The following is a 20,564-nucleotide window of genomic DNA, read 5'->3' on the forward strand; positions in this document are numbered from 1 at the left end:
AGAATAGAATAGAATAGAATAGAATAGAATAGAATAGAATAGAATAGAATAGAATAGAATAGAATAGAATAATTTCAGTTGGAAGGGACCTACAATGATCATCTGGTCCAAATGCCTCCTAAACACTGACAGGGTTGGAGCATTAACCACCTCTCCAGAAAGCCTGCTGCAGTGTTTGACCACCCTCTCAGTGAAGAAATCCGTCCTAACATCCAGTCTAAATCTCTTCTGGCACAGCTTTGAACCATTCATGTGTGTCTTGTGACCAGACACCAGGGAGAAGAGATCAGTAAAATCTCTTAAAACCATATTCGTTAAAGCAGTCTCTAAATCTGCGCACCTCGTTCTCTGGATGCTCGACAAAAGCTGGACAAACCCTCTGGCTTCTTTTTTTTGGTCTGGTGGCAATTCTAAACAAATAAATACTGTATTGAGAGCCTAATTTTAGCAAATCAGTAAGTATAAATTTTGACTTTGTTGAAAGAAAATATATATATTCAGCCCATCTTCTTTTGAATCTGAACATTTTCAAACATCTTTTCTCAATCAAAAAGAAAGACACATATTGAAATTATAAACTAATTTGAGTAAGATATTCAATGTTTCATCTCCAATATATTGAAAGAAATAATTCAAATTAAAATTAAAAAAGAGAAACAGTTTGGAGACTGTTTTGCTTTTCTCCTGGGTTCAAGATAATTTCTGCAAAACAAACAATTAAACAGGATACAAACAAACAACCCATATAACTTGTATGTCACAAAATCTCCATTTCTACATTAATAAAATATCAATGAAAAATTGTGCTCAGTCCTAGGGAAGACTTGGCAGGGGGCAAGTCAAAGAATTGCTGAGTTGAAGACAAAGAGAAATTTGCTTTGAACACAGAGAGCATTCTGTAATGATCAGTACTTTGAATAATGAGATTCTAGGTGTCTCAGATGGGCCATGAAAAATTAATAGACATTTTTGACCTTAATCTTGCTGCACCTCAGTTCCCCGCCTATACAATGGATTTACATAAAATAGCTTATGTCCTCTCATCTCACAGGAGTAGGGTGAAAATCCATGAACTGCATGATGTATTGAGATACTGGCCTAACGTGTGCCACAGATAACACCTTGAGAAAAACAATTGTCTATTTTCAGCAGCCTGTGAAAGCAGACACAATACAAAGTTTAAAGATACACATTAAACAAGGCAAAGAAAACAAAATACTGAATCACTGCTCCATCAGGAAATGTCACCCATCTTGAAAGACAGTACACAGTCCTGAAACCACTGCTCTATAATGCATAGACTGAAGCCTTAATTCTGGCATTTTCTTCTGTTTGAAGTGCTTGCCTTTGCAACCTAAATAATATTCGTCTGACACAGTTGTGTGTTGTGTGTATGTAATATATGAAAGGCTCTTGGCTTGGGGGCCTTGGACTTCACAGAACATTGCAGCAGTCCCCCTGAGTTTTCCTCCCTGGTTATTTTACTTCCAGCTCATACCGGTTTTGTGGAACTGTGTTACAGCCTGTCTTTTCCTGCCTCCCTCCTTTACCACATGTCCTTCCTCAGAACTGCTCCAGACACCCACCCTGCCAGCTCCCCTGCACTGTCTTTCATTGCTGCACTGTTATTATTTGCTTGGGCAATCACAATCCTACGACTATAAGCACAGACAGAGGTCTTGCTTCATTATCGATAAAGCTGCAAATACAATAGTTAGAGGTTTCCTAATTTCAGGGCAAAACTGCAATAATGTTGGCTTTCTGCATCCTTCCCAAATCTGGTTCAAGCTGCAGAGGTACTTGTCTCCATCACTTTTTTCTTTGCAGCCTTCCACCCAGTAACTATACTGGTGGGAGGCAGAAAGGAAAACTTTGACTCATCACACCTATCTCTAATGGCAGTTGTCATGCCCCTCTAGCCCCTAACATTTTCACTGCTATATAACTTACATAGTATTATAGTCTTTATCCATATCTCTTTAGCTGGACAGCGGCTGAAACATTCCCTACTTCTCATGTGAAGAAGATAAAAACTCCGAAAACTTCTACTGGGGGAAAACTCCCTTCAGAGAACTTCTGGTATAGTTTTGTTCATCCTGTAAAATGTGCCCAAAGCCTTATGGAAAGACCATGGAGGCAACACGTTTGCATCAAATGAAAAAAAGGCACCATATTAGGGTGGGAGTAGGGGCTATGTTTGAAAAAATTCTATGCAGAGGGAAAAATAATTTGGAAAGTGCCAAAAAGGAACTACTTTTAAAAAAAAAGATTTTAGGGCTTCTTTAATTTTGAACTTTTTTTTTCTCCTACTAATAATAAGCTTCAGAAGTTGAGTGTCAAAACAATAGAAAAAGACCAACCCAGTCCAAAATGTAGATAATCCTCTTCTACCTGGCATCATGACACCAGTCAGTGCAAGACTCTCCTTTGCTGACACCCCTTGTCCTGTCCTGTTGTAAGTTACTGACTTACTCCTTTTTCTTATTCCCTCTCTCCCTCTCTTTCTGTCTCCTGTCTCTCTCCTCTGGCTCTCCCTGGTGAACAGTGAGCCACAAGAAGCATTCTTGGGTTAGAAATTAACATATTAATGAAGAAAGAGCCTTGAAGAAGGGTTGAGAGATGGGGAGAAAACAGAGAGATGAGGCAGGCAGAACAAAATAACAAAGGGAAGATATAATGAAGAAGGGACACAGAGGCAAAGCACAAAGGGAGAAAAAAAAATGCCTTTCTCAGGAACTTGTGCTACTTCAAACACTTCCATGGGAAGAAAAGATAAAAGAGAGGAAAGAAAGGGGGTGGGGAAAATGGGGTGGTTCTTCTGTTTTAAGCTAAGATTTAATATTTCTCTATAAAAGAATCACCTATTGAAGGAAGGATGAGAAGATAGAAGATGGGGGTGAGGGAAGGACACAAAGACATACAAGGGAGGGCATGACTGATAATAAGAGCCGTGGATTCCTTCCTGGCTGTATGTGAAACACCATGAGCATGGAATCATGGATACACTGGTGCAATAGGCTTTGCCTATGGGTTATTGCCTCCCCTGCAACCCTCCTGTTCTCTCCTTGCACAATGTACTCCTGCAAGACTGCCCCAAAATTATGCTGAAAAAGAGGAGAAAATGTCAATTAGCAAAGACTACTGTTGATCTGGCAAGCTCACAAGCATCCCACTTCCAACCCCTCTCAGTGCTCTCTCAGGCAAACAGTGGGAAACCCATTAGGATCAGTGGGTTGAGGAGGAAGTAAAAAAATCGTTAGTTCGAACATCGAAGCACTTGTTCAATCCTCTGTTCCTCTATTTGACTACCCACCATTTACATCCTTCTGCACTGCAGAACATATTCTGAATAATGCAGAATAATATATTCCAAATTTTCTCTTGAACCCAGTGGCCAGAACAAGTCCACCACTCCCATGCCTGCTGACAAGACAAAAGGGAAAAAAAAAATTATTCCTGGCCTGAAGAAGGAAAACCAAGGGACATAAGGACTTGACTAGGAAAATAAGCTTTTTGGCACGGGTCTACATCAGTAAAGGTGTGAGCTGTTACCAGAGGACCATTCTCATAAGGCAGACCTCTCTCAGTTCATCCCTGTCTTTCACAGTTCCACCAGCATGTGCCACTAGAGAAGAACTTGTTCCATAGCTCCCTGGTGGTACCAAACCAGTTTCTTGGCACCTCACCAGAGCACTGCAATACTGAGAGCATCCTCAATACTCTGAATGCTGAGGACCCATTGCCTTCTGCAGCACCCTCCTACAGGTGTAATGATTAAGTAAATAGCCACAGGCACAACACCATTTATCTCCCAGACCAACCCCACATCTCCTTCCTTCTATAATGGTGAGGGGAGTGGACCGAGGACTGCTTGTCATTCAGCTCCTAAGGTGATACCAGACTGCCGTCTTCTTTGAGGCTTAAAAACCTTTCAGCATGAACCTTTGTCACAAATGCAACAAACTTATATGGCTGCTTTCCCTTGAATTCTCAGGCAGCAAGAGGAGGCTGCAGGAATTCCCTGGTGTAACAGTCTCCGGATACTACTTCAGTAGAACAGCCACAGCCAAGATCACAGCATCTACGCAAGTGTCTGGCTTTGGGTACTTTTCCTCTGACCTGTGACATCTGAAAAGGTAAGCTACACACCACACAGAGGAATAAAAGTCAGTCCCACCCACAGCCCTCCCACTTAAGAGAACCAGCAGCACACCCTTCGCAGCGAGTGCTCTAAAACCAAGTCCAGTGATGCTTTTTATTTCACCAAGTTCTCCTCCTGCACCACATCCTCACACGCCTTTGCTGCCTTTCTGTCAGTGCCCTTCTCTGGGTACCTGCTTCCACACTGACAACTGATTGTGCAATGAATGTTTCTGGGCTGCCACAGCTGAGCACCAACAGGCAGAACCCTTCTGCAGGCTTTGTGAGGATTCAGAACTGGGTGACAAAAAGGGTGGCAACTGGCAACACTGCAACCCAGCCTGATCTGCAATGGCAGGTGGAGAATGCCTCTCACTTGGTCAGCTCTCCTCTCTCCTGTGGTTAATCATAACCCTGAATACCTACATACCCTGGCTTGCACAGTACTTCCAGTGCCACCCACTGTTGGGAGTACCATGCTTTTCTCATGTGGCTCCCTCACTCTGCCAAACTTTCTTGTTAAGCAATTTCATGGATCTATAATAAACTATTCCAAATCAATTTCACAGCATTACTAAGCTTGTGCCTTCATCAATTCAAACTTGAGCTTTCCATGTAAAACTGCTTGGAGAAAAAAATACAAATCAGTAAATTAAGTAAACTTCTCACTCTAGACAGTCAATCTGGGGCCTTTTCCAGAACTAGCATCTTTCTACAGCCACCAGAGAAACTGTGGCTTGGCACCACCTCCAACGCACTCGTTGGAGCACCTCTCCTATGAGGAAAAGCTGAAAGAACTGGGATTGTTCAGCCTGGAAAAGAGAAGGCTTTAGAGTGACCTAACTGTGGCCCTCCAGTACCTGAAAGGAACTCACAGGAAAGATGAGGCAAGACTGTTTACAAGAGCATGCAGTGACAGGACAGGGGGGAATGGGTTCAAATTGAAAGAGAGTAGGTTTCGATTAGATACTTGGAAAAACTTCTTTACTGTGAGGGTGATGAGACACTGGAAAAGGTTGCCCAGGGAAGTCATGGATGCCCCATCTCTGTAAGTGTTCAAGGCCAGGTTGAATGGAGTTCTGAGCAAGCTGGTCTAGTTGAAAGTGTCCCTTCCCATGGCAGGGGGCTTGGAACAAGATGATCTTCAAGGTCCCCTTCCAAACCAAACCATTCTGTAATTCTGTGGTTCATCTGACTTGTATTCTCACATCGCCAAAAAGCAAGACTTCCTCCACCTTAAAGCTACATTAAAACCGAAACAGATCTGCAAGTAAAGCTCCCCTGTATCTCAACTACATGCCTGCAAGGAAAGGGAAGGAAAAGGAAGCTGAGACAAGGGTAGCAGAGCATGAAGAAGCCTGAAATATGGTTCTGCTGCACCTCCTGGATCCGGGCAAGTCAAATGCTGGAAAGCCCACCACGCCATGCTCCCCCCCCCGAACATCTATTTGACATGAATACATACTGGGCGTACTGAAGGACAGTTTCTAGATGCTCAGATTTATTCAGAGGCTGTAAGCATGTGTACTTTGCACCTCAAAGTCTTCACAATCTCTTGGTGATGCTGGAGAGCATTTCGTCATGGCTTAAGTACCAGCTCTTATAAGCTCTCACCATGCCACACATCACCACTCATATGCAGAAGAGCAGCATCAGCACCTTTGAGAAGAGGGTGGAAAGCATTTCTCGCAGCAATCTGTGTTTGAGGTACCTCATATCACTCACAGGGCTTAATCTGTCAGAGACGCATTATTTTAAAGGGGAAGAAAGCAATGAAAAACACCATTTGGGGTAGACCATCTTTTAGATATGGCATCTATTACCTGCGTAGCTGCATCATCCTGGAGCTTCATTGCAGTTGACCCTTTTGCTCCCCATCCAGTTCTGGTTATCACTTGTTTATAACCAGTGGCAGGTACACAGCAGCCACCCTGGACATATCCCTCTGCCCAGGGCAGTCTCCAGGGGAAATAAGAAGATAATCATTGTAGAATCTAGATAAATCTGCCCAAAACATGTCATGGTCTTGGGATATAGGAGGTCACCAAAAGTCGATGTCATTAGCTGCTGAAGTCTGAACACTGGAAAAGCTGCTAACCTCCTTCCTGAAACCACTTCTGGAACTGCTGGCTGCCTACTTCACACAGGCACATAAGAGCCATGTGTGGCACTGCTGCTAATATCTTGCACTTAATAAACACCCCCAATGTCTTGGCAAAAACCTCACCTCTTGTAAATTCATTCTGCCAGCTGAAATTCCTCATGCAGCTCCAGTGAGGTGCAGTATTCATCTCCGCTTCATACTATGTGCTGTTAAATATTTGCTCTATTTCACCCCAGAGATGGCTGAATTTTTGTGGTGAATTAAGCCATCCCTTTCTACTTTGTAAAGTACTTTGGAACTGCAGATAAAAGATACTACAGCCTGTCATAAATATATGTAAGATGCTAACACTGCTACTGGAGGTAGCCATCTTGCTGAAAAATTATTTCATTTGTGACACTAATAATACAGGGAAGAACGCTGGGCAAGACACTGAAAACTCATTTCCATCCCATTTTAATACAGCTTCAAAAACTAGAGAAAAAGTCAGTGTCAAGTCAGCATTTGTGCATTTTTATCTACTGTTGGGCTGCAGAGATTCACGGGTTTTCAGTCCACTGTGGCAGCTCTCTTCCGCCCTGACCACACCATCAAGTAGGTGAACTCTTCATATGATTTATCTGCTGTCTCTCCAGGTCCTTAACAAAGACCAACATTAAGTTCACCAAATTTGTTTTTCAAGCATTTCTCATGATACACTACTGCAAAGGGGAGCTCTAATCACCTTACCACCTTTGCTCAATCAAGTGGGTTTGGTGTGATATAACCTGACTGGTGTGATATAACAAGCTCAGAAATCTCTCCACAGGGCTGGAAAAGAGCTTTCTTTGTATGAAGATGGCTGGCAGCATTCAGTCTGATTGATCATTTCAAGGGCACTATGGTTAGATTTTAATATTCATTTTATATTAAGGTGCTTGCAGGCTTGAGTAGGGACATTTTTATTACTTAAATCAGGAGAGAACATGCTGCAGAAATGATAGAGCAGTGTGTACTGAACAAGCTGACAGGTCCCTGCCATTTCTATTTTCTTTGTTATTATTTCGCTCACATTCAGGCATTTTAAATACCACATTTCTAGATTATATTTCATTCAAATACTTCAAGAAATATAGTGCACAGTGAATGTACAATAGAAAAAAAATTACGCTAAGGTAACATACATCACCTTCAAATGTTTATATTCAATTCAAAACCACATTTTTTAACCTTAGCAAAACAGGAATCCCTTGTCTAACACTGCAAACCAATTTCTGAAGTTTGAAGTGAAGCTAGCTTTGAGTTATTTATCCACACCAACAGAAACCCCTCTGCTGGATAATTATTTGAAAGCAGAACAAATGCATTCATTTCACACTCTCATAACTCAAAATTGGATGAACAGGGATTCTTTTGCTGAGATTTTTCAAAAAATGCTCACCTTTGGACTGAGAACAAAAATAAAATTTCCAAAGTGAAGCAAAATGTACTTTAAAAATTATTGATACTTGAAAATAGGCCAATGGAGAGGTCTCTGCACTGCAGAGGGAGGTTTGGATTCTGCACAGGGAACAGGTATTCAAAACCTGTTAACGGGTGTAAAATTTGGTTGGGTTGCTTCAAGATAAGTATTCAGCTGCCCCACAGATATGCAGATCCACATTTTCCGTCGCAGCCCCCCCACCCCCTGGGAGGGAGCCGCTAGGCGGCGAGCTGCGCTGGTGTCTTGTCAAACCACATCGTGAACCCAAATTGCATCAAAGAGAAGAAAAAGCTGCTCTGGAGTTGCACAGGGAGCCATAGCAACGCAGCAGTTCCTATTTTTAAAAACTTGAAAGATAGTAAGAACATTAAGTCTGAGGGGAGGAAAAAGAAAAAAAAAAAAAGCAACTACGTTTCTATCAGGAAGTTAAAAAAAAATGCACATGTTCCTGACAGGCTCCAGAGATGAAACCATATATGGCCAGCCATCAGTGTGCAGGTGTGCAAGCCAGAAAATATCCACGGCCCCATCAAGCCAGTCCCTGAAGTAAAGAGGCTATTTCTCACTTTCCCTCTACCGCTCTGCTAATGCAGGATTTCAAATTCCCTGAGGCGCTTTAAAGCCCACAGGACCCTGACTGCATTTTGTGATAGGGGCAGGATGCTGCTATAGCTGATGCTAAACAGTAGCCAGAACTGGGTTTGTAGTTTCACAGCTCCACCACAAAGGGAGGATTTTGATTCACTTTCCATGAAAAGTGGAGAGTCTGAACGCACACATTAAAACATATTGTCACCAGCAAGCAAAGTTACCACGGTATTAGCACTAATTGGACTTGGCTTCAGAGCAGGAGATGTCTCAGAGGGCTGGAAGCACAACATGGACATTTTCCCATCTGGAAACTGATGGCGCATGCCAAAATTCATTCCCAGCTGGTGGATTTTGGAGGCCTTTATGAAAGAGTATGTCCTTTAATCAAAAGGTAACCCTTGCCAAAAACCCATCTCTTCACTTGAACCCTCCTATTCCATTTTAATTGCAAAGAAGATGAAAAATCCAGCTATCCACACAGAGCAAGTGCCTCCTCTTCCCCTCTGACAAAGTCCTGCTATGCAGGAGTAAGGTATCCTGTGGTGCCTGCTGAGGAACAAACGTTTTTGCTGTGCCACCATCATATATTCCCACTGAGAAGCCAGGGATATCCAATACCCTACCAGCATATGGAGCTGATTTGATGTTAGATCTTCCCCAGCAAGACAGCAGTGCTTCCCACTGCCCAAGACGCACTGCTTAGGAGCTGCACAAAGCAAGGATGACAGCCAGCCACAGACTGTGCCCTTCTGCAACAGGCATCCTTAGCAACTGACCTGTATGGGTGAGGTTTGGCTAAAGAGCATGTTACAAACTGCCCTGAGCATCCCCCTCCAGCGACAGAAAAAAAAAGGAGTCAGAGGAAGCCAATGCTGCCTCATATGTGGTGGCACATAGATAACTGTTGCCCCCACCCACTGTTCACCTCCTGGGCAGACATCATGTACAACCAGTAGCCCCAGGGCAACAAACCCAGCACTGAACCACCAGGAACACGAGCAATGCATGCAGGGCAAATGAAATGCAACAGGAGATGCAAGGTGGGGACAGAAAAAAAAGAAAATGATGACAGTATGCGAGAACAGAGACTGAGGTGATGTACAATAAGGGATGCAGGGAGGCAGAGAGACCCTGACAGAGGACGGAGGCCTGGGCCAGCCCTGGCCTCCAGCTGCTGCTGGAGCAGTGACAGGAACAAGTAGATTTCAGCAGCAGGGATCTCTAATCTGTCAGCAGCGCTCACACCACGTGCTGCTAGCCTGCACCAGCTTGATGGCAGCAGGACACACCAACCAGCAGGAACATAATAAGCTGCTAACAAGACATTGGCTTAAAGGCTCCAAAAGGTCAAAGTTACATATGCTCCCTCACCCTCCAAGTCTCTGAAAAGGGCAATTTCTGCATCGGTGGGAATATGCCATTTATACATTCTCTCACCTCCTCCCGGTGTTAAGAAGCAAGTCCCAGCACTGTGCCTCTCACCACTGGAGCACTGCTGGGTTCAAGGGCTGGAGCAGGGTTTCTCAGCCAGCTGCCAAGGAGGTAAATGTAGCCCTGCCAAACTAAGACCTCAGTGCAGGCCAGTGCTCCTGTCTCTTAGCATGAGGTTAACTCGACAGTCTACAAATGGAGAAAGTGCAACAGAAATGGTCCATTCTCCATTCCTGCTCTCAACTCCCTTGCTGCACTGTGTGGTGTATGATTCACTCAACTAGGAGACAAAACAGAGTGGCTCCATGGCAGTACCTGCGAATGACATATGATGTGTCTGACGTGGAAGGCAATGGCTTCCACGAGAAGAGAAGGCAGGAGGGTGGGTTGGGAAAGGCCGGGACAACAAGGAAAGGTGTTGCCTGGGCATTGTCCTTGGAACTAACCTGGGGAAAGCAGATCCAAGATGCTATGGGCATGGTGCTGCTGACGGTTATCAGGGTGACACAGTACCCTGAAGGGGCACTGCACCTTTTTCACGGATTTGTATGGCCTCTATGGTTTTGAGTGTCCAGGGAAGCAATTTATTTGTACAAATCTATTGCAAGAACTTTCTCTGCTCATGACTCACTGTTCAGCTATCTAAGCCCCGGCAACTCCTAGTTTCTGTTAGGGGATTGTGGCCATGTGAGAAGAGAGTTTGCCCTGGTTGTTCCAGGGAAAACAGTTTCCAACCACTCATCAAAGGCTCTTTTGCATTTCCTAACTGTTTGGCATCTTTTCAGGTGAAAGTTATTTCCCCCAAAGTGGAAGTATCATGTCCAAACAATGCACTGAGCTAGCTTGCCAGCTGTTTTCATATTTGAGGAATCTGAGGTACAGAATTGAACTAACTTTGTTCCCCTCTAAAAGTATTTCTTTGCAAAGCTGGTATAATTCCACATTTGTATTTTAATTCCAAAGCAAATGCTCCACTGCACTTTTTATTAAAATGAAATCTTGTGTGTGCAGCCTGGTGTTAAATGAGAGACTATTAAAGCCAATCAGTGGAGAACTCATTAGTAACCCTACAACAACAAACTAGTAGTTATGGCCCAGCATTCACAAGCAGCCATGACAACCAGTAGGAAGAACCAAGGTCTCATTGAAGGCTATAATAAAAACACAGCTTATGTAGCCCAATGACTGTGAATATCCATACAAAACAGCTGAGCTTCTATTCCTCAAATATGTGCCAAAAATTATATTCTTTTCTCATGACTCATCTCTGAATTCCACTCCCAAGAACGCTCCTGTCATTTAGTTACTTCTTCCCATTTCTAAAATGTAATGAAAAGCACCAATCCAGAGCTCAAGAAAATCTGTTCCATCAATTAAAATAACGAAATAAGCAGAAGGCTGCCTATAAACACATCCACCTCTGCCCACTCACTCCTCAGCAGCCATGGTGAAGGGAGGAAAGATGAGCTTTGCAGGATGCCTAGGAGCCTAGCAACTCTCCTAGGAAGGGTCAAGAAGTAAGAACTCCTCATCTGAGTATTTCTCCAGAGGAAAACCCTGTTAGAAACTCCTTCCCAACCTTTGTGATCCAATAGAAAAGAGAAGAGCACACAGTGTTTTGCTGGGTGCCCAAAAAAAAGACCAGATATTGAGATAACTATAAACTTGGTAGACTGGAATATTCAGACCAGATTTCTTCCTGGGACAATGAAGGAATATATGAATAGATAATTATTACAAACAAAACAAAGAATTAAAGACTGTAATTGAACTGGGAAACAGCATTTGGATATTTGGACTCTAAATCACCACCTAAGCCTGTTATCAGAATAAATTGAGATAAATCCGTCACTAGAGGAAAAATTCCTCAAGAATCATTCAAAAAGAAAAATAACAAATCTTGTAGAACAAACCTTTCTCAAAGTATGATTTTACTACTCTTTAGTGGAGTTACCTCGTCAGCATGTTCATTTACTGGACAAAATCCGCAATATTCAATGGTCGTGATCCTACTTCTGCAGTTCCAGTCTAACACAAAAGAGAACCAGTTTCAAGACAGACAAGAAACAGTTGCTGTGAGACCATTAGTGATACGATGCAGACCAAACACCTACATTGTCAAGAAATGGCATTTAGATAACAGTCAGTCTTGTTTCTTTTTGTACTTGCAGCCATACTTCAAACAAAACTTTGCACAAGTTCTTGCAAAAATGAACAAGTGTCAGTGTAAGAAGGAAGATAGATATGAAGAATCTGAGTAACACTCAGTTCATCTTCTCCTTACTCCATTATATACCCAGATCAATGACCAACACCATGTTGAGAAAGACCATTTGATTCTAGCTGCATTCAGAACTACTGCTCCCTCAGAAAGAGGAGAAAAAAAGTAATAAATGGACAAAGTTCAAAGGCAGATCTTGGGAAACTACTAATTCACAGTCTTAGTGTATAAGGCGCCCCAGCTGAACTAAAGTACGCATTTTTTAGTTGGTTGTCTTACTCTCCAAAGAATAAAATGGGAAAACCTTTTATCGCACTGCCTCCCCAGCTATGGATTTGAAGCAAATTGAACTGCTTTGGATTAGCTTCAAGAGTTTCTGAAACACTAGCTACATGGTGACGCATTATCTGAGGTCACATACATATACACTCCACAGACATCAAGCCCAAGGTGCCATGCATTTCTCTATTCTTTGTAGGCATGCAGAGAGGGAACTGTAAGTTGCAGATGGCTGAATATAGTATTGCTGGGTCCAGAGCAAGACTAAAATTAGCTCTCCAGAACCCTCGGTCCTGTCCAAAGTGAGCCAAAACATGTTCCAGACATGCAGGTATTGCTGCTGCCTGGTATGCACAATGCACAAGTGCTGTGGGATCTTAGTGGGCAGAAGGGGTTAGGGAAAGTATGAAGCAGCTGGGTCTGTAGAATCTGTAATACCCCAGACAGACAAAGCATTTCAGGAGAAATTTAAAGACCTCAGATAGACAAAGCATATCAGGAGAGGTTTAAAGCTTAGCACTTAGTAAATTCCAGCATGTTCAATGGTTACTTGAAGGTATGAACACAGATTACATCCTTTAATCTCTACGGGTTTTGGTTCAGTACAATGAACTCACATATTCACGTCTGCCTCTTTCCACATCTTGTGCTTCTCCTCTACCTCTCCACCTGCCCAGACTCGACTGTGAGGCTGAGCTTGAAGCCATTAGATTTCTAATGACCCCTTGGATTTGTAAAATCTATGGCTTATTTCAGACACTGCTAGATTTTAAACTTCAAAAGGTACCTGAAAGTAATTTGATTTAAATAAAAACATTAAGCACCCTATCACTAAAGTCAAACTTTTTAACCATCTCACTCAGAAATACAGAGAGGGTGGAAACATGGGCAAGTGGGGGGGGGGCCAGAACCCCTGCACATGGGAGGCAATGTAAATATTTGCACTGTGGTCACAAGCAACTGGAAAACAGTGTAATTATCTCTGAGTTAGCCCAAGTGCCTGCAGCAATCTACACAGTGGCAGAACAGAGCTTGGCATGGACTAATTGACTCTGCTTCTCAGCTAGTCTGATGCTGGTACCCAAACTAAGTTGGGTATATTTACACATATTTGCACTCATTCTTGTGAATGCTGTACCCAAAGCAGACAAGGGAGAAGAAACAGCATGATTTGGGCCATGAAGGTGAGAAGAAAGCTAGTATCTTCAAAAGTGACATGAACTGCTTTCATGTGGTGTGCCCAGGCTTCAGGGCATATCTACACTGCACAACAGTACTGTCATATCTAGACTCAAGAGTTTCTGAGCTAACAACTTCTATACAATGCAAAAGGTGCTATGCAGAGAGATTACGCTGGGCCCTTGAAGCAGCATAGCTGTATGGGTATGATGTTATGCACAGGCTAATAGAGTGTCAACAAAACTAATTAGCAGAAGGTCTCTGCAGAACGCTGCATAACATAGCAGGGAATGTCTTGTTTTCTAGATAACTGCTGAAAAGACACAATAGAGCTTCCCCCCAAACCCCTCTTCATTTGGAAAGGTAGAACAACAGCCTGCCTTGATGTTACTTCTCATAACTTTGTATATATTAAATATATTTTCCCTGCTTAATCATTCCAGTCATGACTTGAGCAGCAGAAAAAAAAACTTACTTCTAAGCCTAGGAAGGAAACTCATAAAAGCTTTGGGCAACTTAGGTGGTTCCAAGGCTTGCAGACAGCAAAAAGACAGCACGGGGAATAGGAAGTAAAGGCAATAAGACCTCGTATATGCCAGTGGATCAAAGAGACAATGAACAAATAGTAATATGGATAATATAATGGGTCAAAGAATAGAGTTATCTTTCAGTTCCCAGTTTTCAGGCAAAGCAAAATTTGCTTCCTCGTCCACCAGTTCCTCTATCTGCCTAGTACAGTTGACAGCAAGGGGTCACAGCACACAGACCAATCCATCACATTTCCACTGATTCAACATGACAAATGAACAAAGACGCTGAGTTCTGTGTGGCCTTATGGCTACTGCCTGGATTGCCCTAGTCCTACCACAAAGGGTCCAACATGTCCAAGGACTTTATATGTAAAACATTGCAGAATGACAGCTGAGCAGGTCAGGGGACATCTGGACAATTGCAGATTCCATATCTAATTATCTGTGTTGCTTTGCTACATGCTAAAATTCCAGCTGAGATAAAAAGGAAAATCTAGTCATCAGAATGCTGTTCTAGAGGTTGTTCCACTGCAGGCTTCGTCTATGTCCTTAAATAGACATCTTAGCACTGTTTCTTAAGAAAATCTTAATTTGGATCAAAAGATGTTTATTGAAACAGGTTTTCCCTATTTTTAATTTAATTTTCAATCTTGAAGAACTTCCTGTACTAATCAACATACTGCATAATGTACACAAAGGAGAATGGGACCCAAAACACCCAGTAGACAATGGCCAACAAGGTGCCAAGCAGCAGGGTGGTAGCACAAGTCCTCCTCTAAGGTAAACTGGATCCTTAAGATGCCCAAGGTGTTTAAAGACTCTTAGTATAAAGCAGGAACTGAGCAGAGGTGATGACTCATTTTTGGCGGTTCTAGTTCTCCACTTCTGTTTGTACTTCCTTCTCGCCTGTAATTCAGGGCTAATGGACAGCAGAAGGACATTTAGTCTTCAGACAACAGGTGCCATGACACTATTCCCAGTAGGTTACAAACCCATCACTTATAAAGGACATCTGTTCACATACTGTTAGTGCCTGGAACAGAACCTTGTGCCTTCTAGATTTCAACATAAACATTTCCACTATTTGCAGCAAGAACTCACCTGAGAGTTGCATTTGTGCAAAGGCACTCCAAGAAGTTCAGTGCTGTTATGAAAGCAAAAATTTGTGCATCAAGGGGCACACTCAAATTTTTGCACTATGCCTTTATATTCCTTTTCTTCATGCTGACTTGCCCTCTGTGCTGTATGGAGGCTTTCTAAGAAGGTGACAATACTGGCACTTATGACAGACAGCAACATAGATCCCACCATCAGCTCACCTCCCTTTGCCCACATTCTGGCCAAGACCACCTGCTGCCCCAAAGCACCACATGCCCTAGTAAAAATATTCTGGTATCAGAGGTTGTCTCTGACCCCTCTTTTGTAAGGCTGGGCTAGCTCTTTCCCTTACCTGTTGAGCATGTTGGACTGGTAAATCCTTTTCTCCTGGGTGTTGTAACAGCTGCTCTTGGGCTCAGGGATGAAGCTGTGTTCAGACAGCATATCAGAAGCAGCCGTGGTGATTATGGCTATTCCATCCCTTACTCTGGCAGGAAGACCGTAGTCCCATTCATCATATGAGACAGAGATGAGCCCGGTGGGAAACTCAGATGGCACAGTGTCTGTATCCCCTGCCACCAGGCTGGGCACGATCCACGTGTAACCATAGCCTGTCAGACCCACAGAGTTGGCCACCTCAAAAATGTAGGTGGCCTCTTCTTTTGTGCAGTAGAGGAGGATAACAGGGCTTTGAAGCTTCTTGAGCTGGTTCTGGATCTTTGAGTCCCCATCGTCCAGGGACATGTCCAACAGGAGGACCTCCTCCAGTTCCCAACCCACAAAGCTATGCTCAATGGTACTGCGGATCTTGTTCACAAAGTCCTGGTAACCGGGGAAGTAAGTAGTGACAATGGAGAAGATGTACCAGTCGTATTCTTCCATGATGTTGAGCATGACAGAAGCTTGCTGTTCTATTGATGGGCCAAACTGGAAGAACATGGATGACTCATCCTAGAATAGGAAGTCAAAGAGAGGAAGAGAGAGGAAAAGAAAACAAGAATAGGTCAAAGGAAATAAACAGCATTCCTAGTCAACCCATTGAGTATGGAGGGGGAGGCACACAGTCAGAATCTTACACTTCAAATCTTGGCGAGAGCTTAAGGATTTTTAACTTTTTAAAATTTAAAATTTAAGTGAAGCAAGTGAGAAGGAAGTAAAATCCTTTTTATGACCAGCTGTCTTTACTTTATTTTTAAAGGCAGGTTGCCAAAATTACTTAAAGGTTTCAAATGTTAGGCCTGATTCTAACAGACAGAGAACAAGTGGTACACGAGTCAGGACAGAAAAAGAGAATATGTACAAAATATTCCATGACTGCAGAAATTAAAAGCTTTAATCCCAGGATTATCATAATCTTATATGTAGTATAAACAGGATACACAGCAGCTTTGATACCGATTTAGTATGGGACAGTCACTCTAGTTTGAGTATCCAGACTGTGGGGAGAAGTGGCAGCTCCACGAAATCCGTGGAGCTGTTTAAAATATTACAGAGAGTTAGGCCTTTTCCCACGAGAACAGTAAGGCTAATTGGATGTTCCCATGGACACAGCCTTGAGTTTTAAGGAGTACAAGGGCGAAGCTGTTTGACTGTGTGCAGGTGTTACGTTCCTGGGTGATTTTGCAAGAATATGTTTATATTGTGTGTGTGGGAAAGTAGAACCGAGCGAACTGAATAAAAGCTGCTGCTTCTCTGAAACAGCAGACATCCCTTTGTCTCATCACCCTGTTGTGTGTGTGTGTCTTCTTTTCTTCACGGACCAAGACCTATCGACATACACCCCATGACACCAGACCAAAGTACAATGAAAGTAGGCAAAATCATTGGACACAAATAGCTCTGACAACCCCTACTGCAAGCTCCTCTTAAATCAAGCAGCAGCACAGAGTTCTACAACTGTGGAGGCTCAGTCTCAGAATAACATAAAATACACTAAAATTTAAAAAAAGATTTCTCAACTGTCACGAGTTTTGTTTATACCACGTTTTAGAGAAAAGTCAGCTCAATATTTCTCTTGGTATTGCTTTCATATCTTTCTACCATACTAAGTTCATCTTTACAAAACTCAGAACTTGTACCATTTCACAACCTCCAAGACTCCGAGGGAGTTCTGTATGGATCTCAGCTCTCCAATGGCAAAGTGTAAACCCTTTTTGTCCTGGGATTTCACAAGAATACCAGGTTTACAATTTGTGACAGATCCAGTAAAATGAAATCCTTACTTTTCCCAATTCATGATGGAAAGGAATGGAAAAAAGCATTTGCCAATATGCTCTCTTATGGATTTATCTTCTATCTTTTAAAATCAACTGCAAACTCCTGCTGATTTCTGTAGTTGGATTAGATCACCAAACAAACAAACAAACAAAAAGCCCAACAAAAAAAAAAAAAGCAGAATTAAATGTTATGTCTCTATGTAGAGATTCCCATTACAAGAAAGAACTCAAAATCCAATCACCACCTTTAAGAATGAACAGCCCCACCTTCTCTTAAAAAGCCTTGAAAACTGGACCAGAGATACAAAAGAAGGTGCTCCAGAGTTTCAGACCTGGGAAAACTCACTGTGCCTCAAGACATTACCTCAAGACTGTCACATTTAGAACAGCTCTCTACCAAATTAAGTTTCCCACAGCCTGCCAGGTAAAGCTGTTTTCCAGCAGGGATGCCAGTTAATCAATCATCCATTCATCCTTTAGTCATGATTTTGATTACCTATCGCCATTTTCTATATTGACCAAGTATGCCATAGATCAGCAACTCCAGAAAAACAAAACAAAAAAAGGTCTGCACTCAGCCTTAAGCTGTTTCTCTTTCCTGAACTCCCTATGGGTCACATCCTATACGAAAGTCCTTGCTGCCAGATCCCCATGCATTTCTTAAGAGATTTGGTAATTAAACTGTTCACTTTCTCCATACAGCTTACCACCCACATGTGGAAGTTCTCTTAGGGCTGCTCTTTGCTTAGTGGAAAAATAAACATATGCAAAAAGAAAAAGGAAAAGAAGGCAGCAACAAATTAGAGAAAAGTTAAAAAAAAACCAAAACCAAAAACAACAGGAGCAGCAACTGGAGCCTCTCAACACATGGAAAATGGATCATACTTTCTATCACTGGAATTCACCTTCTCTCAGAACTCTGCTCACGAAAAGAACCTACTCTTCTAATAAAAAGATACTTTATATCTTTGGATCTTATGCAGAAAATTAGGAAAGACAGAGGAAAAATCAAACTATTCTCATGGCATCTGCCAGAATTTGAAGAAAGCCTGAACAAGCATCTTCAATACCCTTCATTGCACAGTGCCTTTGAAAGCCACTTGTAGCAAACTGAATGCTAGTGTGAAGGCTCAGCCTTACTGTAGCATGAAAAGGCAAGACAGCTACACTCATGACTAGTGTTTATTTTTATATTAAGTTCAACAAGAGCTTTTCTATACTTATACATAAGAGCCTCTGAATTGACTGCAGATTTCCACCACGTCTAGCAGAGAGTCTAAGATCTGAAGGGCCTGGCTATTGAATTACAGGAACATTTGACAACACAGCATAGAATCATAGAATCAGCTGGGTTGGAAGGGACCTCCGAGATCATCAAGTCCAACCCTTGATCCAACACCACTGTGGTTACTAGACCATGGCACTAAGTGCCACATCCAGTCTCTTTTTAAAAACCTCCAGGGACAGAGAATCCACCACTTCCCTGGGCAGCCCATTCCAATGCCTGATTACCCTTTCTGTAAAGAATTTCTTCCTAATATCTAACCTAAACCTCCCCTGGCACAGCTTAAGATCATGCCGTCTTGTCTTGCTGATAGTTGCCTGGAAGAAGAGACCAAACCCCACCTGGCTACAACCTCCTTTCAGGGAGTTGTAGAGAGTGATGAGCCTCCTCTTCTCCAGGCTGAACAACCCCAGTTCTCTCAGCCTCTCCTCATAGGACTTGTGCTCCAGTCCCTTCACCAGCCTTGTTGCTCTCCTCTGGACCTGCTCCAGGACCTCAATATCCTTCCTGAACTGAGGGGCCCAGAACTGGACACAGTACTCCATGTGCGGCCTCACCAGCACCGAGTACAGGGGAAGAATCACTTCCCTCGACCCGTTGGCCACACTGTTCCTGATACAGGCCAGGATGCCACTGGCCTTCTTGGCCACCCGGGCACACTGCTGGCTCATGTTCAGCTTCTTGTCAATCCAAACTCCCAGGCCCCTCTCTGTCTGGCTGCTCTCCAGCCACTCTGTCCCCAGCCTGTAGCACTGCAGGGGGTTGTTGTGGCCAAAGTGCAGGACCCTGCACTCGGCCTTGTTGAACCTCATCCCGTTGAAATCAGCCCAGCTCTCCAGCCTGTCCAGGTCCCTCTGCAGAGCCCTCCTGCCTTCCAGCTGATTGACACTCCCCCCCAGTTTAGTGTCATCTGCAAATTTGCTGATGGTGGAGACAATCCCCCTATCTAAATCATCAATAAAGATATTAAATAGAACTGGGCCCAACACTGATCCCTGGGGGACACCACTAGTGACCAGCCACCAACTGTTTGCAGCACTGTTCACCACCACTCTCTGGGCCTGGCCCTTCAGCCAGTTCCTAACCCAGCACAGGGTGCCCCTGTCCAAGCCGTGGGCTGCAGCTTTTCCAGGAGTATGCTATGGGAGACAGTGGCAAAGGCTTTGCTGAAGTCCAGGTAGACACATCCACAGCCTTCCCTTCATCCACCAGGTGGGTCACCTGATCATAAAAGGAGATCACATTGCTCAGACAGGACCTGCCCCTCCTAAACCCTTGCTGGCTGGGTCTGATCCCTTGTCCATCCTGTAGATGCTGTGTGATTGCACTTAGGATGATCTGCTCCATAACCATCTGCTCCATCTTGAATTCTTGTCTGAAAAAGTACCAGGTGCTTTCCTCAGTGACAAATAGGGGATGCAAGATGGTAAATCCACTAGTATTTCAAGTATGCATACACACAGTCAGGAGTTAGTAGGCATGATAGCTAGGTGCAGGAGGTAATGCCCTACCCATGATTTAAACAGGGCCAAGCTAAAATGCCTGCTGACAGTTCATTCCACATGAGTGCCCTGCCTAACCGTTGAAGGGAATTCTGCCCCAAAGACTCAGAAGAAAATTCAGAGCTCCTTACTAATCAGAGTGTACCAGAACATCAAAAATCAATACAGCAAATAGATAGTTTTATCACAACCCAGCTAAACAATTCTGCTCCACTGAGAAATGTAAGCCCCCCTCCTTAAATCAAACAGCAGAGACCACTTAGCTGTGCATGTAATAATTGCTCTTGAGCAACTGTTGGCATTTTTATTATAGAAGCAGCAAGAGGAGGCAACTTCTATTCAAAATGAGAGCATTAAGGAGATGCAAGCCAGTCCGGCTTTTGGCTTGCCAAGATGTCTTTTGGCACTTAATCACCCCAATACTTGGGCTAGCCAAATGTTCTTCATTCCCTAACCAACTCAGCACTCAGAGAGGGGTGAGGAAGGAAGGACAGACAACAGTGTAGAAGAACGTGTCCCTCTCATA

General features: G+C 43.2%; 1 protein-coding gene across 5 annotated transcripts in view; it reads right to left on the reverse strand.

Annotated features, from left to right (window-relative positions):
- Positions 1–20,564, reverse strand: part of GRIN2B (glutamate ionotropic receptor NMDA type subunit 2B) — a 212,276-nt gene that overhangs the window by 106,923 nt on the left and 84,789 nt on the right. For all 5 annotated transcript variants that reach the window (XM_017827682.1, XM_017827683.1, XM_017827681.1 and 2 more), the window contains one exon: positions 15,388–15,986. In XM_017827682.1, the coding sequence (XP_017683171.1) occupies positions 15,388–15,986 (599 nt within the window). The remainder of the gene's footprint in view (positions 1–15,387; positions 15,987–20,564) is intronic.

The sequence above is a fragment of the Lepidothrix coronata genome, unplaced genomic scaffold, assembly GCF_001604755.1.
Source record: "Lepidothrix coronata isolate B3197 unplaced genomic scaffold, Lepidothrix_coronata-1.0 Scaffold141, whole genome shotgun sequence".
NCBI classification, from domain to species: Eukaryota; Metazoa; Chordata; class Aves; order Passeriformes; family Pipridae; genus Lepidothrix; species Lepidothrix coronata.